Raw genomic sequence first — 24782 nt, forward strand, 5'->3', positions numbered from 1 at the left:
ATTTATTTTAAATATAAAATTTATTCCATTTAAAATAATCTTTTATTCAATATAAAATATATATATAAAAAAAAACCCTCCAATATTTCTACTTCTCCTCCGTTTCCTTCTCTCTCCTTCTTCTCTTGGGCGTCTTCGGATTCTTCTGCTGCTGCTACTCCTCTCTGTCGCTGCACCAGTTCCTCTTCTTCTGATAGTTCTTCCACTAAGTGGCGATGGGATGCTGCGCTTCAAGGTGTTATCGAGAGTGCGATGAAACCGATTGATTCTTTCATCGATCCGCGCTGGAAAGACGATATGGAGGTGGGAATGGAGTGGATGCGCAGAGGGAGGGTGGGAAGGGTGAAGAAGAGTGGGATTAGGATCGTTGGAGAAGGCATTTCGAAGAAGCGATGAGCAAGAGCGTGTAGTCTTTTTTTTGAACGTTTTTTTGTTTTCTCCAATTATCTATCATTTTCAATGACACATTCACATATACAAACACATACAAAGCTTCAGACAGTGGCGGACATGGGAGCTTTGCCTCCAAATATTGTAAAAATAATTATAGTTGTCTGCCCTTGAAGACAGAACTATAGGAGCTTTCCATGTTAACAGACTTAACGTCTTGCTTTTCTAAGGTGAGAAGCTATAACTTCGGTAGTTGTATTAGAAAGCCCTGAAATTATACACTGAAATGAAGCTGAACTTATGGAGCTGCATAACTTGTTTAACTTTCTACTGATATGGTGTTCTTTACATGTTGAAATTTCTTTCCTTGCAGTCGCAGTTGAGTCATGCTGTAAATATAGAGGACTATGATGATGCAGCTAGAATAAAGGTGGCAATTGCAGCTGCAGCTACAAATGATCTTGTTGGCAGAGTGATGTCACAGCTGAATGTATTTAATTTGATTTATTGCTCTGATTTTGCCTGGTTGGGAAAGGAGAGAGGGTCATTAGTAGTGCTGTTGTTCTGCTAACCTTTTATGTTTTGGACGCTTCAGAGAGCAGTTGTAGAAGAGCGATACCAAGATGCAGCTTTATTGCGAGATGATGCTAGTGCTGGATTGGTGAGATAATGCTTGACTTTTTCCCTCCATATGAGTTACTTTTTCTGTGATAATTTGCTTCTTGCAACTTGCAAGATGGATGTTGCTTTGTATATTTGCATTCCTTGCTAAGATTGTTATATTCATTTGAGGAGATGCCTGCTATCAATTTTTTTTTTGGGTGTTTGCGTCAATTAATCTTCAGACATCGTTATTCTGGAAACATATTTCTGCATGTTATTGATGTCAATTGCAAGTTGACTACACTCTACATACATACAAATTGTTAGATGCTTCATAAAGCCTTGTTAACTCCTTTTTAAGTTTGCAGGCGGGAGTTTATTTTTATGATAAGTTTTAGTAGTTAATTTTTTATAGTACTGATGATGGCCTTTTTCCATCTGGAATTAAGTAAAGCTGTCTTTTTAATTTTGTGCTTGAATTTCCTAGTTAAGCTGAGGCATTTCAAATGAAAAAATTATTATGGTTTAATTTTTTTTTATTCCACCCTTGATACCGATTTCAAGGTGGGATGGTGGTCTGGCATCTCAGAAGATGAACATGATCCCTATGGTCTAATTATATGAATTGCTGCAGAGCATGGAAGATATGTGGCAAGGAGTTATAGTCCTTGGTAATTAGTTACAAGCTTGTAGGAGTGTTTGATTTCAATTTCTCCTTCATAAATGATATACAAAATGCCTTGTAGCATCTCCTTCGCACTCATTTGACTGATGAGTAACAGTGATTCTATTAGCCACTCTTTCACTGCTGGTAACATGTCCAAGTCCAAGCACAAATGCTGATTTGATTGCTGATTAACAGTGTAAAAAGAAAAAAGTGGGTTTATATGTCATTTTGCGTGCTAGTACCTTGATGCTTTGTCAAAGGAAACGCCTTCTCTGTCAAAATCAAAGCCTGTGATTCAATCATATGGATTTTTATTTTTGAAGGTCTAATATTCATGTACCTTTTCTTTCAGACAGCTTGCTACAGCTGCAGTTGGTGTGCCGGTGTTTGAGATGTTTCTTACAAAGAACAGGAAAGGTGAATACCAGCAACAGGTATCCTTGTCCCATTTATTTTTTGTATAATTCACTAAATAAGTTATAACTTTTGACTTATGAGATTTAATTTATTTATTTCATAAGCAAAGAAAGCATACCAGGCACCAAGGAGTTGCCATGTGCCAGCCTGTATGCAAGATGAAAATCTTCAAAGAAAAGATTACAGAAATATAAGGCAGCTTGGGCTTTTCCAAATTGCTCCCACTAAATCAAAAATCCAACTTATTTAGTCATCTATCCTTTAAGCTGAGAGGCATAACTCCCATAAAATAATTTCTAGTTATTCAAAACATATTTACTGCAGTTAAATCTGTCAGTCTTTTCTGAATGATTACATTTGTCTCACTATTACAACTGTTAAGTACTTACATTAAATCTACAATGGGCTTAATACTGTGACATGCACTGTTACGAGGATTGTAGCTGTAGCTGTGATGTAAGTATGCAACTGCAATTGGACTCCCCTGGAATCAAACCTTGCCCCATGGGAAGGAGCAAAATGCCTTTATGCTTTTTTCTTGGCTTTCATCCCTACTCCACTAGATTGAAACTTTGTTCCATGATAGAAGCAAAATGCCTCAAGTCTCTGACCTTTAAATCTCCTTAGCTCATCTTATATGCCAATCATTATGTGTATATTGGGATTTTTTAGGCTTGTATATACATAAGAACATGCTTGCAAGCAACTATGAAGAGATGCAAGCATGCTTAGTTGTATGCGTTATGCTCATTTTCTTCTGTAGATGCATTTACTTGTCTTCTTTTGCCCTTTCTAGGTGTGGCATTGTTGCATTTAATTCTGGTTCAATGTGTCTCAAACATTCTCTGATGGGATTCTTGTGCTTTTTTAGGTTGTGTACTTGAAAAGGAAAGGGGTTTTCCAAGACTCTTCAACAGTGTCCTCTAAATCACAAGGTGCCACTGCCACCAGCTGCTTGAATCCACCAGGGCCAGTTGAAGGAAAAAGTAATCTATTTGTGGTGAGCACTGAGGACACTGAAGAGAGCGATGATACAGAAGATGGTTCTGATCTCAATGAGGGATTGCCCGGTTTTCAGAATATTTTGCAAGATATGATTCCTCTTGTAAAGGTCAAGGTTTTGAAGGTGACAGCACCTGCAAAGGTAGATAGGGATTCCACTTCTAAGTTGATAGAATGGATAATGAATGAAGAAGATGAAGAGAAGGATATTGAGTTAGAAACCATAGAACCAGAAGGTCAAATTAGAGGTAAAAGTAACCAAGAAAGAGATGAGATTGAAATGGATGCCACTTATGGCTTTATTGATAATGATGGGGCAAGTGAAATATCAGTTGAAGTTGTTGTTGGAGGTCTTGCTCAGAAACTTTCAGGAAGCATGCCTATTAAACATTCACTTAGAGTGCCTGCTAACATAGAGAAAAAGTGACGGAGGTCATTTTGCTTTTCTATTGAGAAAGATGTGAACCAACAGGATTCTGGTGGCAAGGAAGCAGGCTTACTGGATAAAAAGCAAAGTTTCAAAATAGTTGAATCTTGCTAAATTCATTGGTAGGGAGAAGATACTGTTATGACTAAGTAGTTAGTGAATGATATAAATAGCCCTTTGCATTGTAATTGATAGGAATCATCATCAAATCAACAATACAACAGTTATTTCCTCTCTCTAATTGTTCTCTCTCTCTCGCTCTCTCTCTTCTTCTTCTTCTTCTTCTTCTTCTAATTCTGGTGTTATGGTGTTCTGAGATTTTGCTATGTAACAGATACCCTTGAAGGTTGGTTCAGTTTTCTGCAGGTCACATCTCTGTGTACCTTTGGTAAACAAGAGATCAACTATTTGTTAAATTTATTACAATGAACGGTTCGTTTGATTCTTTTGCTTCATCTGTGCAGTTGCTGAAAGATGTTGGTGACTTGATAAATTTTACCCTTACTCAAGCTCAAAACCACAAACCACTGTCTGGATCACCAACTTTCCACCAGATTGAAATATCAACATCTTCAGACCCTCTAAATGGTGATTTGTTACAGAATCTGTTCACTGTTAAGTTATTAAGAGCATAAGTCCAAATTGTTATCTTAGAACTTCATACACATTTTTGGATGTGGTCCCTGAACACAAGTTTCATGCAATGAAGTACTTAGACGATAATGATTATGGCAATTTATAACTTTTGATAATCTAAAACTAATTTTTTGTTTAGTCAGAGTTGCTTTGGAACTATTTATTATATGTGTTCTTAAGCATAGGAAAATCACTAGCTCATGGTTGACATGAAATATGCGTACCACTAATAATGGGTTTACTGTAGGATTTTTCTCTAAAACCACTTTGGCACTTTCTATCAATTTATTGTACTAGCTTTTTGTGGGACCCGCTTACAGGTTACTTTATTCTAATACTTTAATGGACACTAACTAGGATTTGTTTTGTTGAGGGGTTACTCGGTGGTGGGACAACATGGACATTACCTTTTTTTTTTTTTTTTTGGTCACGTCAGTACATATGTGGACTAAATAATTCCACTTCAATTCTGACTCAGCTCTAGAACATAGCTCATTTGATCATAAATTATAAATTATTGCAAATTTTTTGTTTTAGACTACAATTCATTGTATGAAATTATTGTTCTAGGATCACATTGCAAAAGTTAATAAAGTTTATGGTAAAAATTTGAACTTTTGCCTTTACTATAAGATGTTATGCAGTTTCTGCTTCTAGTACCCTGTTTCTGACACATTAAGGACCATTTATTTTGTGCTATATTATTTTTGATACCTAAGCACAACTTAGGGTGAAATTTAAATTTTAATACCATATGATATTCTCAGGACTATATACCTGCTCATGGACTGTACACCTTAGAAGTCATACGTCTACAATGTAAATTTGGTCAATGGCAAGATGAGTGTGGGAACAGGGAGGCTTCTAATCTAGAGTTTTATGAATATGTTGAAGCTATAAAATTAACTGGAGATTCGTATGTACCTGCTGGACAGGTAATTTCATGTATTTAAGAATTTAACATTTTTCTGTGAAAGCTGGAGAGGGTTTTTGTGTGTTATCTTAGTGATTCGTCTTTCTGTTTAGCAATGTGGAGTGTGTTGTATCAGTTTTTTCTGATGCTCGCTATTTTTGGCTATATAAATTTTACAACTTCATGTCATGCACTTGATTTTTTTAATCCATGCTCCAGTGCTTATATATATATATATATATATATATATATATATATATATATATATATTCATATTTACTTATTTTATAATCATAGTGGCATTTCATGCTAAGGTTGGAAAAAGGTATCAGCTTCCTCATAAAGGCATCATTCCTGAAGAATTTGGAGTGGTATGTTTGTAAGCTTGGTTTTTTTTCCCTCCCTCTTTCTCTTTGCTGGAGTGCTTGTTGTGGTGTATTTGAAAATTGAAACTCAGATTGTTGTGGTGTATATGTATTTGAAACTCAGATTGCTCGGTCTAAAGGACAAGGGAGGCTTGCGGAGCCTGGTTTTCAGAATCATCGATTGGTTGATGGTGAACTTGTTATTCTCGATGGAAAGGTTTTCAGTTCTTATATCATCTCATCACATAGTTATGCATTCTCATGAAACTATACCTTATTTGTGCCTTTTCTCGGAAAGATATCAATATGGCATCATTTTTCATATTGTGCAGTACATCAAATGGGGCTCGGTTGTTGGGTTTGTATATTGGGCTCCTGAATATCACTTCTTGGTGTTTTTCGATCATCTGATAATAATCAAGCTTGTCCATTCCTTATTTGTATTTTATGAGGTGAGTACTTTCTAACAAAAAATAGGTCAAGGAAGTATTACTGAATTTGTAAATTGTAATTGAATTTATGATACATATGGTCTATTCTTTTTGGACAATAGACTAGGTTGCCTCAAATTGTTCCAAAATTTTGCCAGAGTTGTTTATAGGCAGCTCCTTGTAATGTTACTTGCAGAAATTCTGGTGAATGTTCTAAGGCAATTGATTTGCATTTTCAAGGGATATTTGAAACCAACTTCCTTTGTACATTACATTTTGATGCATTAGATTATTGCAATTGCAAACCAATACAAGACATTGTTTTACCCATTAATATTGAGATTTTCTGATGTATATTAGGCATTGCATATAAATGCAGCATATTGAGATAAGATTGTAACTATATATTTGTCTCAGTCTATTTTTTATATACCATAATCTGCATGAATGTTTTGGTGCCCTCTTTGATGGGGCTATGATTTCTGAGGATTTAACCCAAAATCGTTTAGAGTGGAGAAAGCGAATCCATATAGCCGACCCCAAATTTTTGGGATAAAGGCTTAGTTGAGTTGAGTTTGATGGGGCTATGCATAATTTCTTGTTTTGCTTTTGTTGGAGATGGATAATAATTTTAAAATGTCATTTATATGTAATATTTGTGTTATTTCTTTTTATGTATCCTTTTCTTGGTGTACCTGTAAAATTTGAAGTGATACAGAATGTGATATGTTGAACTTTTTTTTTTTGTTTTCTAACTGTCTCTTCCTTTTTCATTGTGTATCTGTCTTCATTTTGTTTTAATTGTCATTGATTAGAAAAAGGAGAGTTGCCTTTTGGAATATTGCATATGTTCGAGTATTGTACTAGATTCTCACAAATAAAGTTATTGGGAATTTTATTTCTTAGGTGAAAAGCCAGATTTTGTCATAAGATGTTCTTTGATTTTTACAGTTATGAGATGAAGCATTCCCTAATAACGGTTTTTGCGATCTCTTGTATTTTGCAGTCTGCCAGTTTGTTCTTCAACTTGAGCAGCATGGTAGGTATTGAAATCCAGCGACATGTCCAATGGTCACTCAACTAACTGTTGTATCTGTTAAACATATTAGCCTAGAGCAATTAACCCAGAAGCTTGGAGATGCAGTAGATATTCAGCTTTTCTGCTGCATGACTTTTGAGCTGTCATTACCAGCAGCTTATGCACTTAAGTTTTCAGTGAATACTCTAATCTCTATCAATATGTAACTGTTTGGCACTTTTCAAGTTAACAACAGGGGAGTAGATTCTACACTAGAATTGTTATTCACAATTTTATAAGTAGCATTTGATGATAGATGTGGCTGGACCAGTGCAATCTTTACATAGAGACTAGTTCAGTCAACACATGTAGAAGGGCTTTTGAGCTTGTTTACAATTAAGCAGAGTTGCAATTTTCCCCCATTTTAAGCATAATCCATGAATGAAAAGTGCAGGTTTTATCTGTTACTTTGTAGATATTTTTGTCAGTTATTTTAGTTGTTCTTATGCTTGCTGCAGTTTAGGAAGCCACTGGAGAAGTTGACGTACCAGTAAAGATATGGAGTCAAAAAGATGAATTATCAAAGCTTATATTAAGATGTGATTCACACTGTGGCTGCTTCGACCAGCTCATGCGGCTAGAGGAAGAGGATGCAAGTAGGGTTAATTATATTTATAAATTAACTTAAACGCTCTGCGCGAAATGAGAGCAATTATTTATCTTATTTATTAAATTGGCAACACTAGAGAGCAATTCTACATAAACATTCCCATTTCCATATACCCCTTTAAGGGGAAGCATACATGTCCTTCATAATTGCCAATTGCTAGTGCCCTTGATTACTGCTGGGTAGATGCAACAGGCAAGACATGGATTTATGGCTGCTGGTTTTGTGCCCCAAATGACACCTCACTTGCTATTATGGCTCCCCTTTCTTTTGCCATGTAAAGCCCTACGTGATGCATCAGCTCCTGCTAGTAAAAAAAAATAAAAAATAAAAAATAAAAAATAAACAAATAAGTGAAAAATTAGTATTTAATCCTTCTATTATAATAAAATTAATTATTTAATTTTTATATTTTAAAAAATATATTAATTCTAATATTTTTATTTCATTTTTCCTTTAACTCTTCTTTTCATTTTAAATTAATTTTTTATTAATAAAGGAAGGAAATTACCTTAATGGTCTTAGAAAATAGAAAATTATATAATTATATTTTTTAAATTATAACAATTAAATGAAATTTACACTAATATTTAAATGACTGAAAGAATTAAAAAAAGTAAATAAAATAAATATAAAAATTAATATATTTTTTAAAATAAAGATTAAATAATTAAATTTTATTAAAATAAAAAAATTAAATAATTTTTTTTAATTAAATTAGAAAAAATATTACCATGGGAAGCACCATTACTGGTTTACCACTATCATATTAAAAGAAAAAATAGTTAACTAAGTTAAATTTAAAAAAAAAAAAAAGTTAAATTATTAAATACTTGTTCAATATACAAGGTGGTAGGAAGATCACTGAATTACCTGAGGATGAACTAAAGCACCTTTTGTGTTCCTGGCGACATGAAGCGGCACATCAAAGGTGGCGCAGCCACGAGAATACACCACTACCTTCTCCAAAGGGCTCAGAAATCCAAGGTTTCTAGCCGATAATGTTGAGCTAACAAAATCTAGCACACAAATGTCTGTGCATATCCCAACAACCACCATCTGCACCATAACATTTTTTACCAATATAATCAGTCATCTAAAAATCTTTTTCAGATTCATGCCCTAAACCTCGACAGCTGATTCATGATTATGATAACCATGGTGAAATAATCAACTAGGGGAATGAAATTCAGGACTCACAGTTTTGATCTGATTGTGCTTCACCCAGTCTACAAAAACATTGGACCCATCATCCTGAATTGAACCCAGAAATCCATCAAAGCAATCTTTGCGCCTGATTGTGACATTTGTTTCTTTTTCTAACCACTGTAGAGCTACAGATGTTCATGGAATCAAGAATGATATATTTCTGCAAATAGGAATTAATGATTCAGAGAAAAGTAAATAGGAGGATACCAGGAACTAAATTTGATTCATCGGTGCCTGAAATACAGTGAGGAGGGTAAGGTTCCTCAGGCTTGTTAGGATGATGGGAATCAAGAAATGCGAGAACAGGCCAATTCTTCTCACAAAACACCCTGGCCAACGTTGCTGATTCATTGATCATTCCTGAAATCTGCCTGTTGGGTTCTCTTGGAGCCTAATAGCCAATACAAAACATGTACAAATTTGTTGTTCAAGAAGAATTATTATAGTAACAGAACCTAATACTGCATCTAAGAGAGTTAATTACCAGATTTCCAGCACCAACAGTGCAAAATCCATTGATGATATCCACAAGAACAAGGCCGGTCACACCATCCTCAGGCAAAACCACAGCCTCCAGCTCAAGAGGAAGCTCATTTTTCAAAAGATCAGCTGTTTGAGACACCATTTTGCACTGACCCAATTCTCTTCACTGTATAAAAGCAGACCAACCCGTAAGTGATTTCCACTAATAAAGGACTTGTCGCCCTATGGGAGGGTAGCATTTGGACCTCCAGCCGTCAAAAGCTCATAATTCATATAAATATCTCCAAGCTTAATTTCTGTGGGTCGGTAGACAAGTCAAGAAGATAAGCACAAGCATATACATCCATCCAGAGACTTGACAATAACCAAAGAGAAAAAGAGAAATTGAATAGAGATTTCCCGCTAGGAATCTTTAGAGCAAATTTTCTTGAGATGTAACATTTAACTGGCTTGCATTGACTTTTCTTTCTCTATCCATTTTAGTCTTAGAAAATGAAAGGTCTTGAATTACTCATACTTCGCTTATTAAAAAATCACAATGGCCAGAAAATTTACCATGACCCAAGAATTTAAAGTTAGCTATAATCCATCTTTGAAGAATGAGAAATCTTCTCATTCATTTAATGCAAACATGTGCTTGAAGATATGAATGAAACTTTTATAATCTTTATGAAGATATGGCTTATTAATTTGGTCCTTGAATTTTTTTATATTAAATTTTAATTTTTAAATTTTAAAAAATTAATTATTTAATTTTTTTTAATTTTAATATAAAAAATTAATTTAATCATTATAATTTTAATATTTATAATAATTTTATCCATAGATTAAAAAAATTAAATTGTTATAAATATTAAAATTATAGGAATTATAGTGTAATATAATATAAAATTTATAAATTAAATAATTAATTTTTTAAAATATAAAATATAATATAATATAAAAATTAAGAACTAAATAATTAATTTTTTAAAATTTAAAAACTAAAGTATAATATAAAATAAAATCTAATGATTAAATTAAAAATTTTCATATTAAAATTTAGTAAATAAAATGTCAAGATTAATTTCTGGATATTAAATTTATTTTTTTTTAATTATAGGAATTTGATTAAATTTGATCCTATATTTGTGAACTTTTTTATTTATTTAAAAATTAACAAATCATTGTATTCATTAAATTGATGGTAAATTTTTAAATCTATTGGATGATTAAAGAGTTAAGGGTTTAAAATTTAATATTATAAATTATTAAATAAATATTATAAAATTAATAATAATATTTTTATATATTTATTAATAATTTTAGTATGAAAATAATATAAACTTGTAATTAAATTTTGAATAATAATATTTGATTATTTATAATAGAGAAGTACTTAAACTTTAAATTTTTACGGTAATAAATTGGTTAAATATCAATGAAAATAAATATTAATATATTAAACTTGTATAACATAATTAGAAAAAATATATATATATATATATATATATATATATTATTTTTACTATATAAAAGATAATAATTATTAATTATTTAAATTGTAAATATTTGAAGCTAATTTTTTTAATTTTTTGCATAATAGTTATAAATTTATAGTTTTTAATTATTTTATGTTAATTTAATAAAAGAAATAGTTTTATAAAATTATTTAGTTATATATATATATATATATATATATATGAGTTATTGCAAAAGAAAAGCAAAGGATTGACTCAGCTGTGATGGTTACTGCCGCAAGCAACGACTTTACCAACAATAGCCTTTTTCTTTAATGAGGGGTCTGATTTGGAATTTCCGTTTCAAAACTGGTTGAATTTGTGACTCGTTGATTATTCGGTTCGATTACATTAGTTTAAGAGAGTTTATTAATCAAACCAAGTCAAATTAAGACTCGATTTTTAATTAAATTGGTACGGATTTAATTAAATACATATATAAATGAGTTTGAATAATAAATATTTAAAATGTAAAATCAAAATACGTTATGAGCATCATTATTCAAACTTAAATCATTTTTAAATTCAATTATGTACTACTCAAATTTATTCTATTAGAGTTTAATTAAATTAAAAATATGTAAAAATATGGTCAATTAATTTTTTGTTATAAAAATATTTTCTTGATCATTTAAGACTTAAATTTAAGAGGAATAAATTTATAAAAATACATATATATACGTAGAAATAATATAAAAAAATAAAAAAAAATCAATTCACCTCTCATTACTGTTTAAAAAAATCAACAAATAAAAGTTTTTTTCTAAAAAAATAAAAATTTGAAAGAAAAGGGAAAATTTTGTATATGAAAATTCACATGTAAACTAATTAGATGGGTATTATTAATATTTTTGTATTTTTATTTTCTTTAACATTAAAATTCCCAGTATTCACAGTTTAGGTTTTTTAATCAAATTAAAATATTAAATTGACAAAAATTAAAATTAAAAAAAAAATTGATATAGTGTGAATCATATCATCTGTCCAAATTTATTTTAATATTTGAATAAACTACATTATAATAAGCAAAAGATTTTTTTTTTATTTTTTTAACATAATGGAAACTAAAAATTATATAATCAAATTAATGTATCTACAAAAATTTTATTATAAGTCCTTTCATAATTAAGAATTATAATAAAACCTATATATAAAAATTTCAACAGGTGAAGAAGGAACAGGATCACCAGCCAACCAATAAGAACAGCGGTTGGACTCTCTAAACACGTCCACTTGAACAATCCAATTACACCATAGGTTTTTTTGTTTTTTTTTTAATGAAGGAAAGACGATAAACAGTCAGTCGCAAGAATGGATCGCTGTTAAAACCATGACAATTTTAACAGAGTCATTTTTTCTATATAAGCCACTTCTATATAAGCCACTCACACACCCATTCCTCCAACCGATATGAGAGCCTGAAAGGGCACGGCCGCCAAATAGCGGACCTCAATCCACAGCCACCCGGGAATAAGACTCCTCTGCCAAGTTGTAATGTTGCGACCCTGTCTTCTCACCTACCAAGTAAAATAGTTTCTAAGAGTTCATTACAGAAAATTCACACCATGTCTGCATTTAACTTGAAAAGTGAATTAGTAATCATGATTCAACCAAGGAGCTTTATCTCACTGCTAATGAAGTCGTCTTTGCAACTTTCAAGTCACAAGTACAAGCCCCAATCAAAGCCAAATAAAATAAGAATCATAGTTCAAATGTCATGCACTTCGTATTCCACATACCTTTTGGAACTGAGACATCAGGGGATCACTTTTCTTGTAATCATGGTTCAAAAAATTTTTGTAAAGTTCGGGTAATTATGCATCCCCACAATGACTCATTAAGGTTTTCAAGCTCCAGTCCTTTAAAAGAGAACAACTGAACGATTGATGTGCCAAAAACACTATCAAATCCTTGTCTGAAAAATGATATCTGTTTAGAGATAGATGCGACAAAACGATGTTGAATTAGACAATCAACATAAGCCTCCCTGCTACTTTTGCTATTCACAAGCCTCAGTTCTGTGCTCCATTGACACCCCAACTCAGATTCAGCGTATACTAGAATTTGAGAGTCAATGACCTCAGCATCTATGACCTGCTCGCACCAACTACATAAGCAAGTATCAATATCCCTTACATCTTCTAGTGAAATTTTCCTTCTTCAGGCCAGTCGCATAAGGAACACATGGGCAAACGCAACACCCACTTCTACTTTATACATCAAAGCTAATGCAATCAACTTCCCAACAAATTCCAAGCACTCGAGATGGTAGGGTTCAAGCCCATTTGCTGCATATTTAACAATAAATTAATAAAATACTAAATACACAATTCTTGATATCGTGAACCAGGATACTGTATATGTACGTGTGATCATAGCTCAAACCAACTTTTAGAATCAAATTGCTTGAAAATTCCAAATTTAATATTAGTTGAATCATATTCCAAAATTGTAGACAAAGCATTGCAACAGATTAGTGAATTCATTATGTGAAAACTTGAGAAGGAAGAATCATTCGTTAAACAAATAAATGTCAGTCAAGTAATCAAAGGCAGTGAAAGCGTGCCAGGATTAGGATAGAACCTCTTAGGATCATTTTGGCACGCTAGGAAAAGGGAGTTTTGAGGACTGAATATGGCTCTACATAAGAGGCATAACCAGCGCTCTAGTACTCCAGGACTTGTAGCTTGCTGATTTTTGAATGCCATACACATATCCGCATCCAGATATTGAGACCTAGCAATGAGCATCTCATATAAGTCTGCATCATGTATTTTTATCTCAGGGATCATCATCATGGCTAAATGCATCCTAGATTTACCATCAGTCACTTCCTTGTGCTCAAGTAGCCAGCAGTGATCTTTCTTCGCACTAGTTAATTATAGATATCCAACGCAACACCTTCAAAATGGTAAAATATTGAGAACATCCGCAATAAAGAGATTCCACAGACCAGAAAATTTCAATATTAGCAAGGTACACTTCCATCGTTGAAAACAAGTCAAAAAATATATCCTTAAAGAGCCGAACCTCTTTGCAATCCGAATGCAATTCCACTCGCAAATGAATAGCATTACATAAAGCGATTGTAAATGCCTCAAAATCATGAACATCAATTAACGTGACCTGATGCCTGAGCATGGATTAATGCTGAAATCCAAATCCATGGACAAGCTTTTTGCCAAGTCGCTAACAATGGGAAAAATATCAGTTATTGTGCGTACCCCATTCTGGAAATTGATTTTATAATTACCCTTTCGTAACAACTCTCTTAGATGACTGCGACATAAGAGATACAGGGGGTCTTCATCAGAATCCTTCCTAAGGCATCCTCATAATATTAAAAGTAGAGATGAACGTTCATTAAGCCAACCTTTTGCTAACATATTGTTCATTAATAAATCAGAGTTTTCTCTGATTGCTGCATCGCCAATCTCTTTGTTACTGTTAACTGTTGAAGTATAAAGCATAACAAAAGACGAAGGAAGGAATTGGATGGGTCTGGAATCAGCTTCTGCCATCTGTGCTGTGGATGAAAGGAATCGTTATACCAATACTTCATTTCTTTTTTGAAAAAATGGCGCACAAGGCAGATTATGAATAATAGTCTCAATGGAGCAACGCTGCCGCAAAGCATTCACGGAATACTTGATGATGTTTTATCTTTGGCCCGTGAGCTACATGTTGTTTCCTTTGGGTAAACCTGAAAACCTTTAAAGTTACCTGTTTCCTTTTTATTCATTAGACGTACTCCGAACATGGCTGCCGATTCGTTGGGATGGCAACGAAATCTTTAGTTGATGATTCCTTCTCATGAAACCCGATGGTTCAAGTAGCTTTTGCATCTGCTCTTTTGACTGAATAGACTCTTCAATGAATTTCATTTTCCCCGAAAAAAAGAAAAAGAAAAGAAAGAGGGGCGCACAATGCACAGCCATCTCAAGTCTGCACGCAGCTTCTTTGAATGTTGATAAACATAATATATAAACTTTCTTCTAAAAATATTAATTTTAAGTTAATATATAAATGATAGAGTGTATATAGCACACAAAATAAAATAAAAGATTGTCAATTTTAATGATTTGATCCAATTTAATGTAGAAATCAATTTTTAAATTAATGCTATTTAATAAATATTAATTATATATTATATAATTAATAATATTTTACATAAATTAATGATAATGTATTAAATTATATATGAAAATAAATAATTTTTTATAAATTGGAATATAAATTCTTTCTAAAAAATAATTTATAGCACATTAATTAAAATTAGAGAAAGCTGATATATTTTTCATATTATAAAATAAATTATAGTTTAAAAATATAAATTTTAAACATAATTTTAATAATATATTTATATATTTTTTAAAATTATAATATTTAAATATATAAATTATAAATACTTATAAATAAATTATTTTTAATAAAAATAATAATATATTATTATACAATATGGGTTACGTGGAACAAGACTGCTATTTAATTGTTCTTGTTTTTCATTTTTTAATATTTTTTCGTAAAAAAATAAATCCCCAATTCCTTGATCCCTCTTCTTAAAACAATGTCCTTCTGTTATTCAGAGTGCATTATGTTTCTTCTATCCTCTCTATCTCTAAGAAACCCCAGTCCAAGAGTGGATTTGGCCCATGTCCTTGAACGTTCTCTCTTCTCTGCTGCTTCAGGCCTCTCTCAAACTGGCTCAAAGCCTCAGCCAGTCAACCTCCTTTCTCTTCCTTCAAAATTTTTGTTCATTATCTGTTTCATTTATGTTTCCTAACAAAGAAATCTGATCTATCTTCTCCACACAACCCAAAAGATGCTCTCTTGCTTTTCTTTCTGAAAGCTTCTGATTATTTTCAATGCTGTCAATATTTCCTTCCTAATCAATCCTCCAACAAGCTAAAATATATATAATATGCAATCGTGTGTCACACCCATATACCCAGCTTCACTTTTCCCGCCAAAGTCTCACTCTTTCCACACAAAACTCCAGTTTTTCCCGGCAAAAAATCCAGTTCTTGTGGGGAGTTGTTACTTTTGCTGGCCTAGAATGGCTTCTCTTTGTGGGTTTAGTGTAAAATCGCAAATGGTTACTTCTGCTGGTGTGGATAATGGGTTTTCTACGCTGGTGGAATATATGGGCAAGGGAGGAATTAATGTGGGGGATGATTTGGTGGTCTTGTTTAGTCATATACAGTATGCTTCCAAGAGAATTGCAGCTCTTGTGGCGTCTCCTTTCAATTCCAGTCTCGGTAAACAAAGTAACATTGCTGGTGCTGGCAGTGGCTCAGATAGGGATGCACCAAAGCCTCTCGATATAGTCTCGGTTTGTACATTATCTACAACTGATTGAACCTTACCTTTGTGATTAATTATTTTAGATTGTTCAGTTTTTGCCTTCATGATATTCATGATTTTGGTTTATGGATTGCGAATGGAATTCAATAAGAACAAACAAGGTGATGTCAATTTACAATTTTTTTTTTATTTCATGAGGTTTTGAGCTTTAGTGCTGGTGCTGGACAAGATGCTGCTTAGCTTCAATAGCTCAAAGTCATATAATAGATGAAGAGAACTTTAACAATTGAGGCCAATGGTCTAGGCTTTATGCATCATAATTTTTTTTTTTTTTGTATGTAATTTCTTTTCAGCAAATTTAACTCGACAAGCAATTCCTGAAATGTAAAGGTCTATTTTTTTTGCTAGATTTTCTGTTGCCTATACTTATTTTGTGCTTGTGATGGATAGTCTGGAAAATTAAGAAGTTTAGGCTTTAGAATTAAAAAAATGAAAAAGAAGGAAAAGAGTTGGTTGTGATTTGGAAAAGAAATCAAGAAGAAAGAACTAGAAAGAAACAGGAAGAAGAAGAAGAAGTGCATCTGAGAGACTAACATACTAGGCACAATGCCTCTAGACATAAATCAAAATATTCAATGATCTATAAAACATATTAATTATGCAGTTTTCTTTTATTCATTAATCCAGTTGATTTATTATGTAAATTAAACCTTATATCAAATAGTTTTGAGAGATATATTCTCTTCAGTTCTTTGTCAGTCTTTTCACAATTAGTATGTTAGGAAAATTTTATATTATATAGTGAACTTATAAGATTATTGCTGATTGTGGCATAGAGTGATCTCAATAATGATCAAATGAATTGTTGGTCTTACTGCACCTGCTCTTTCTCTTTAACCAGAAAATAACAATTGAAAAAAGGAAGTGAAATCTTTTAATTGGTGAGTGTATCCTGTTGCGCAGAATGAAATAATGTTGTCTTCTCTTCAAAATTCTGGAAAAGTGGCTGTCATGGCATCAGAAGAAGATGATGCTCCAATTTGGATAGATGATGATGGTCCTTTTGTGGTGGTAACAGATCCCCTGGATGGTTATCGAAATATTGATGCATCCATTCCTACGGGAACAATTTTTGGGGTATATGAACGCTTTGTAGAACTGGATCATCTACCTCAGGAGGAGAAGGCTACGTTGAATTCACTTCAGAGTGGAACTAGGCTTGTGGCAGCTGGTTATGTGCTCTATTCATCAGCCACAATACTCTGTGTCAGCTTTGGTTCTGGAACACATGCGTTTACACTGGATCATTCAACGGGAGACTTCATTCTCACTCACCCAGGCATTAAGATTCCTCCTCAAGGTAACATACCTGTTGTTGTTTTTCAACAAGTACTTGTACTATAACCTTGAAATATTAAATTCATGATTTCCTCCATGATAAAATAAATTTTATCTATTATATGGCATGGTATTGTCCTATGTTGATTGGATTAGAAAAAATAACAGGAAGACAAATGCACTAAGTTTCTGAGTTGTAGATAATTTTTTATGCTACCCAAATACTGGTGATATATAATTTTCTATCACAGTACTGGAAGTGGCAAGTCTTCACTCTTCATTCCTTATAGGAGCAGTGATAGGACCAAGTATGTTCACCAGGTTGTAGCTTGAATTTTCTACATTTATAATGGAATCTTATTTGAAGTTCTGAGATGTGGTATAGTAATGAGCACCGAATTATTTTTCTTTTTTTTTTTTTTAGTGATGGTCACCATTCTTGTTTGAATAGAAGAGAATGAAATTATAATTGTTGATACAGAAGTAAGATCCCTCTTTTGACTCTTGTCTACCATGTCAGGGCAAATCTATTCTGTAAATGATGCACGATATTTTGACTGGCCTGAAGGATTGAGGAGATATATTGACACTGTTAGGCAAGGAAAAGGAAAATACCCTAAGAAGTACTCTGCCCGTTATATATGTTCCCTTGTCGCTGATTTTCATCGGACATTGATGTATGGTGGAGTGGCAATGAACCCACGGGACCATCTTCGTCTAGTATACGAGGCAAATCCTCTTAGTTTTCTTGTGGAGCAGGCTGGAGGCAGAGGTTCTGATGGTAAAGTTAGAATTCTTTCATTGCAACCTGTCATGCTGCATCAGAGACTTCCCTTATTTCTAGGAAGCCTAGAGGACATGGAAGAGCTAGAGAGTTATGGAGATGTTCAACAAAAAGTAAATCCTGGATATGAAGTCTGACGCTCTTGTGTGATGTGGATTGATTTATGTTGATATTCTGTTGGGATCCTACAATTTTCAAGTCTACTTGTATTTAACCATTCCAACCCTTGATACACATGATACTCATCTTCTTTTCTTAACAGCTTGCAGAGTTTTGACATGAAATGCTGGAAGATGATGTGGATATCTTAATCCTTATTCATGTTCTTGATCATTTTGTCATGTAAAGAGTGATTCTTCTAATTTTACAATTGTATACCTCCCTATGTATACATCACTAGGTTGACTACTGATTTGAACTTGTATAAAACATACCTTTTTCTGTTTGAACTTTAATGATAATCAAATTTATACATTCATCACAATTTATCAACAATGCCTTTTCTGTTTCACTCACGTAACCTTCCTTGGAGATTGACCTACCAGAAATAGGGAAAGGGGAACAAGGACAAGATAACTGCGCTGATTTGCTGTTAACTGTAATTTGTGGTTTCCTGTAATGAGGATGTTGTTTATTAACTATCCTCCTCTCTGCCACTAACAATTGGGTTACATCAATTGCAGAAGAATGAACTATGATTTGTACTTAAGATCTCAAATCTTTATTGTTAAAATGATTTTTTTTTATGCACTATTGAACTCCGTCTAAGTAGTTTGTGCTTAGTCGGTCCTAGGCTTGCATAAAGGAAGAGGGTTACGATAGGTGACAATCAGCGTAAAAATTTGATCACACCTCATGATATGAATTCTTATGATATAAACGTTGGGGTATCCTCTATTTACGACTCGCTATATCGGAGCCCGGGTGTAGTGAGAAATATGCAAGGGTGTAAGGCATTCACTGAAAGTGATGGTACCATGCCGGCACCCAGGTGTGGTGTTAAATAAGCAAGGGTTCTTACATCATAGACGGGTGTGGGTAAAGAAGTTAGTCCATAGAACAGATAGTAGAATAGATAGTGGAACAGAACACAAGATAGGCATAGAGAACAATAAAAGATATCATAAAAGGAGATCAATTAGGAATGAACAGGATATGAGGAGAATCAGGGTTGGTACTTGGAATATTGGATTACTTACGGGAAAATTAATGGAGCTTGTAGATACCTTGAAAAGGAGAAGGTTGAATATTGCTTGCATTCAGGAGACTAAATGGGTAGAAGAGAAAAGCAAGGAAGTTGGTAATTCATGATACAAATTGTGGTTTACTGGAAAGAAGGGGAACAAGAACAGAGTGGACATGATCATAGATAAGACATTGAAATATGTCGTAATAGTTGTGAAAAGAATAGGAGATAGAATTATACTAGTAAAGCTAGTACTAGAAGGAGAAACATGCAAAACATATCGAATGAAGAGAATGTTCTCATCGGTGGAGATTTGAATGGACTTGTAGGAAGTGATAGACAAGGTTATGAGAATATTTATAGAGGTTTTGATTTTAGTAGCCGAAATGAGAAGGGGAAAAGCATCCTGGATTTTGTCATGGCGTACGACTTAATACTAGCAAATACTTACTTTATAAAAAAGGGGTCGCATTTAGTGACTTTGAAAAGTGGACAACGTAGAAGCCAAATTGATTTTCTCTTAACCAGGAAGACAAATAAAGCTCTATGCAAGGATTGCAAGGTTATTCCAGGAGAGGCTTTAATAAGTCAACATCGGTTAGTGGTCTTAAATGTCAAGTTTATGAACAATTCAAGTAAGGCTAGAAGAAATATTGTAGCTCGAACAAAGTGTTGAGAGTTCAAAGGAGTAAAATAAGTGAAATTAAAAAATGAGCTTCTCGAGTCCGAAGCATGGAAGCTGAATGTGGGGCCAATGGTATGTGGATACAGATGGCATCAAAGATTAGAGAAATAGCTAAAAAAACACTTGGAGTGTCTAGAGAACATGGACCACCCTTAAAAGAGAGATGGTGGTGGAATTAGGAAGTACAAAAGGCAGTGAAGAGAAAGAGTGAGTGGTATAAGAAATTACTTAAGTATGATAATAATGAGGTAGAGGGAGTGATATAAGAAATTACCTAAGTATGATAATAATGAGGTTTATGAATAATATAAGATAGCAAAAAAAGAGGCAAAAAAGGCGGTTAGTCAAGCAAGAGTGTAGGCCTTTGAAAAGTTATATGAGCAACTTAGAACTAAAGAAGGGGAGAAAGATATTTATAGATTAGCAAGGAGGAGAGAAAAGAAATATCAAGATCTCAATTAAGTTATGTGCATTAAGGATAAAAAAGGAAAAGTATTGGTGAAAGATGAGGATATTAAAGAAATATAGAGAAATTATTTTGATGATCTCTTTAATAATAGTCAAGGTGGTAATAGCGTGAATATAAACTACATAGCAATAAAAAAGAATGTGAATTATACTAAAAAGATTAGATCTTTAGAAGTAAAGGAAGCACTTAAGATAATGAAAGTGGGCAATGCCTATGGACCCGATGGAATACCAATTGAAGTGTGAAAGTGTTTGGGAGATTTAAAAGTGGCATGGTTAACTAAATTGTTTAATAAGATTCTAAACTCAAAGAAAATGCATGATGAATGAAGGAGGAGTATTTTAGTACCTATTTTTAAAAATAAGGGAGACATACAGAGTTGCTCAAACTATAAGGGAATTAAACTCATGAGCCATACTATGAAGCTGTGGGAGAGAGTTATGGAATATTAACTATGTCATGATACTTCTATCTCTCCCAATCAATTTGGCTTCATGCCGGTCATTCAATTATGGAAGCGATCTTTCTCATTAGAAACTTGATGGAGAAATATAAATATGTGAAGAAAGATTTATATATGGTTTTTATCGATTTGGAGAAAGCTTAAGATAGTGTTCCAAGAGATGTCTTATGAAGAGTGTTAAAATAAAAGAGGATATCTATTAGGTACATATAAGTGTTGAAAGATATGTATGAAGGAGTAACTACTATTGTGCGCACAGTGGGAGGGGACACAAGAGATTTTCCTATCTCAATTGGATTACACCAACGTTCAACTGTGAGCCCTTACCTTTTTATATTAGTTCTAGATGAATTGACGAAACATATACAAGAGAGTATCCCTTGGTGCATAATATTTGCAGATGATATAGTTTTGATAGATAAGATGCGAGAATGAGTCAATAGAAAGCTAGAGCTTTGGAGAAGTACTCTAAAATCAAAGGGCTTTAAGTTAAATAGAACGAAGACATAATACATGCATTGCAAGTTCAGTAAAGGTCGAACTGGTGATAGGGAATGAATTAGTTTGGATGGAGTGGTATTACCCAAAAGTAATCACTTTAAATATCTCAGGTCAATTCTTCAAGTAGATGGAGGATGTGAGAAGGATCTTAGTTATATGATTAAAGCTGGATGGTTGAAGCGGAGACGTGTTACAGGAGTTTTATGTGATCGCAAGATTCCTAATAAGTTGAAAAGAAAATTTTACCATACAGCAATGCGACCGGCCATGTTATATGGTAGTGAGTGTTAGGCAATGAAGGAGCCGTATGTGTCTAAGATAAGAGTTGCGGAGATGAGAATGATAAGGTGAATGAATGGCCATACTAGACTAAATAAAGTCCGTAATGAGAGTATTAGAGAAAAGATAGGAGTGATGCCAATTAAGGATAAGTTGAGAGAAGGGAGATTAAGGTGGTTAGATCATGTGAAGCGTAGACATACGGAGGCTCCAGTTATACAAGTAGAGCACATTGGGTTAGAGGATAGAAAGAAAAGAAGGGGTAGACCTAAACTGACATGGAGGAAAGTAGTACAGCATGACCTAGAAACATTATACATTTTTGAGGATTTAACTCAAAATCGTTTAGAGTGGAGAAAGAGAATTCATATAGCCGACCCTAATAAATTTTTAGGATAAAGGTTTAGTTAAGTTGAGTTGAGTTATATGCACCATTGCTTGAATGTAACATTTGCATCAGCAAGGTGGAACACTATTTCATATTGCTTATTCAACATGTGTTTGATGCATATAATTTTTGTGCTACATCCTACATACCATTTTTCTTTGGGCCATTAGAGAGGGCTCTCCTTCTTTCCACACCATTACTACTTTTATTGACTTGGCAACTGCACATCCATTGAAGGAGCCATCTTCATTCCTTGGCACCTCAAAGCCAACTCCTTGCTCGATTAACAGCTTCGCATTAAGATCTTGATCAGTCATCATCGACATCGGAATTGACGGTTGACCAAAACCAAATGTCTCTATGGTAGAACTCCACCCACAATGTAAGATGCATAGTCCAATGGCTGGATGAGCCAGTATTCTCCTATGTGGAGCCCAACCGAGACTGACAATCCCTCGACTAGAAGTTCGAGCCAAGAAGCCATTAGGCAATGAGTCTGAGATATCTAGTCCTTCTGGTTTCCTAACAATCCATAGAAAAAGGTTGTTCTGAGTCTGAGAGCTCTAGTCCAAAGGCTAGTTCTTGGATTTGATCTGTTGGCATCTTGTACTCGCTCCCAAATGCTACAAAAACTACAAATTTTGGTTCTTGTTGATCCAGCCACTTGAAAGAACTAGACCAATTTGAGTCAGGTGAGTTATTAGTTTCACTTTCTATTAGATTTGGTGGAACTAAACCGACTGGTATAACTGTTTTCTGATACATTTCTTGAAGGGGGTTCAAATATGCTTCTTCAAAATCTGGACAGCTACGTATTGAGACAAAGTCATAGCCCTCCAGGCTTCCAGCCCATCGCTGGCCACTAGTCTTGCCAGATTTGTCAGGAATGTTAACATTTCGGATCATCATTGCTGCTTGGTCAGGTCTATGTGCTAATAGAGATGGAAAAGGAAACCAATTTGGTGCTACCATGAGATCTTTAGGTTTGGTTCACAGGGCGAAAGATCTTAACTCTTGTGGAGGACCAAAGAATGATAAAGTAACAGCTGGTAATGTACTGAAATAGAAAAAAAGAACACCGCATTTAGCAGCAATTTCTAGGATCCAGCAAGGAACAAAGTCCTATAGTATCAAGTTAGGGGATTCATTACGCATGAGATTCTCCATTGGCATCTGTAACATATCATATGCCTTCTTTAGATACTGAACTTGCTTTAGCTGCAAATCAATCGTGGCCTCGCAGTTTTCCGGCAAGCCATTGACAAATGGTAGTGGGAAAGCCACCAGCTTTAAGTTGCCTCTTAAATCTGGAGATATGGAAGGAAGCCTTTGAATATTTCTTGGTGTGGAAATGAATAATACTTCAACACCCTTTGCTACTAATTGTTTTGAGAGCTCTAGAAATGGTAGCATGTGTCACACCCCGGCTTAGGGGGCCCCAGCTCAAGTCCCTCTATGGGTGGCCTTCTTGCCAGCGTACCCTTCTAGAGGCCGGACCTGCGACTCACAAGGTACTGTCCGCTTTGTGGAATTAAATCCCTTCGCCCTGCAGAGCTAGGATTCGAACCCTTATCACTCACGGGTTTGCTTCGCCTCTCACCAATTGAGCTAGAGGCCGGACCTGCGACTCACAAGGTACTGTCCGCTTTGTGGAATTAAATCCCTTCGCCCTGCAGAGCTAGGATTCGAACCCTTATCACTCACGGGTTTGCTTCGCCTCTCACCAATTGAGCTGCAGCTCAATTGGTGAGAGGCGAAGCAAACCCGTGAGTGATAAGGGTTCGAATCCTAGCTGCAGGCGAAGGATTTAATTCCACAAAGCGACAAGACTTGTGAGTCGCAGTCCCCGCCTAAAGAAAGGCACTGCAAGAAGGCTCACTAGAGGGGCTTGAGCTGGGGCCCCCTAAGCCGGGGTGTGACAGCATGTAGCCAAAGGCCAACCATGGGAACATCATCACTTTGCACTAGTTTAGAGAAGCCATGGAAGATTTGAACTGATAACAGGTAACAAGAAAGATGATTTCTTGCAGAATACTGGGTTTTTCAATGCAGCATACTTGCTAAACCATTTAAAATAGGGATATATGGTGTGATGGATCCTATATACTTGTGTCTTAGATTTATAATCGGTTTATACAATAATTTCCTGGCTTTACATGGGATTATAATTATTTTTTTTAATTTAATATTTGAAATTTATTTTTTATTTATTAAAATTTCAAAATATTAACGAAGAGAATTTATATAATATTAAATTTAAAATTTTATATTTAGTAATAATAATAATAATAAGTACCAAGTTTCAAAATAAGTACCAAGTTTCAAAATATAATTGAAAACTACAAAATTAACAATATTAAAAAGATGATGCATAAATTTTTCCAATAATGATAAATAGATAGACATATTTAATATTTACCAAAATAAAGTTATTAATTATTTATTTAAATTTGAGTAAAAATTATCAAGAAAAATACTAATAAATACTAAACATTAATACCAAACTTATCATTTGCGGCAACTATTAATTATACATTATGTTGTTGATTTTTTTTTTTTTTTTTTTGATATGGATAAGAGAGAACACTAAGTGGATTGATTTGGATAATTTCTTCAATAATTAAATTAATATGAACACCGAATAATATATAGAATTAC

The 24782-nt window shown here is 33.8% G+C and overlaps 2 protein-coding genes and 2 pseudogenes across 3 annotated transcripts; 2 read left to right on the forward strand and 2 right to left on the reverse strand.

Annotated features, from left to right (window-relative positions):
• Positions 1-101: 101 nt before the first annotated feature.
• Positions 102-7343, forward strand: LOC110642181 (protein EXECUTER 1, chloroplastic-like; annotated as a pseudogene).
• Positions 7344-7572: 229 nt separating this feature from the next.
• LOC110642173 (nicotinamidase 1) lies at positions 7573-9617 on the reverse strand. 2 transcript variants are annotated; one of them, XM_021794128.2, is made up of 5 exons: positions 9230-9617; positions 8953-9136; positions 8737-8870; positions 8410-8595; positions 7573-7840 (listed from the first exon to the last, which is right to left on the reverse strand). In XM_021794128.2, the coding sequence occupies exons 1-5, from the start codon at positions 9368-9370 to the stop codon at positions 7745-7747; spliced, it is 741 nt and encodes a 246-aa protein (XP_021649820.2). In that variant the 5' UTR covers positions 9371-9617; the 3' UTR covers positions 7573-7744. The 2 variants fall into 2 exon arrangements, with proteins under 2 accessions (XP_021649820.2, XP_021649819.2); XM_021794127.2 differs by having other exon boundaries at positions 7573-7843; positions 9230-9524.
• Positions 9618-15298: 5681 nt separating this feature from the next.
• On the forward strand, positions 15299-18637 carry LOC110642190 (fructose-1,6-bisphosphatase, chloroplastic-like). Its single transcript, XM_021794143.2, has 3 exons — positions 15299-16059; positions 16995-17391; positions 17890-18637. Exons 1-3 carry the CDS (start codon positions 15649-15651, stop codon positions 18288-18290), a joined length of 1209 nt encoding a protein of 402 aa, XP_021649835.2. The 5' UTR covers positions 15299-15648; the 3' UTR covers positions 18291-18637.
• A 3621-nt stretch (positions 18638-22258) lies between these two features.
• LOC131182042 (putative UDP-rhamnose:rhamnosyltransferase 1) lies at positions 22259-24106 on the reverse strand (annotated as a pseudogene).
• Positions 24107-24782: the final 676 nt, after the last annotated feature.

Source organism: Hevea brasiliensis, chromosome 8, assembly GCF_030052815.1.
Source record: "Hevea brasiliensis isolate MT/VB/25A 57/8 chromosome 8, ASM3005281v1, whole genome shotgun sequence".
Lineage (NCBI taxonomy): Eukaryota > Viridiplantae > Streptophyta > Magnoliopsida > Malpighiales > Euphorbiaceae > Hevea > Hevea brasiliensis.

Bases quoted from the DNA above. Each gene is read 5' to 3' on its own strand.
- LOC110642173 (XM_021794127.2), bottom strand. From the start codon at position 9,370: ATGGTGTCTCAAACAGCTGATCTTTTGAAAAATGAGCTTCCTCTTGAG. The intron at 9,137-9,229 runs GTAATTAACTCT...ATTGGCTATTAG, and splicing joins CTGTTGGTGCTGGAAATCTG to GCTCCAAGAGAACCCAACAG. The intron at 7,844-8,409 runs GTAATTCAGTGA...TTTTTTTACTAG, and splicing joins GTGCTTTAGTTCATCCTCAG to CAGGAGCTGATGCATCACGT.
- LOC110642190 (XM_021794143.2), top strand. From the start codon at position 15,649: ATGCAATCGTGTGTCACACCCATATACCCAGCTTCACTTTTCCCGCCA. The intron at 16,060-16,994 runs GTTTGTACATTA...CCTGTTGCGCAG, and splicing joins AGCCTCTCGATATAGTCTCG to AATGAAATAATGTTGTCTTC. The intron at 17,392-17,889 runs GTAACATACCTG...CTACCATGTCAG, and splicing joins CATTAAGATTCCTCCTCAAG to GGCAAATCTATTCTGTAAAT.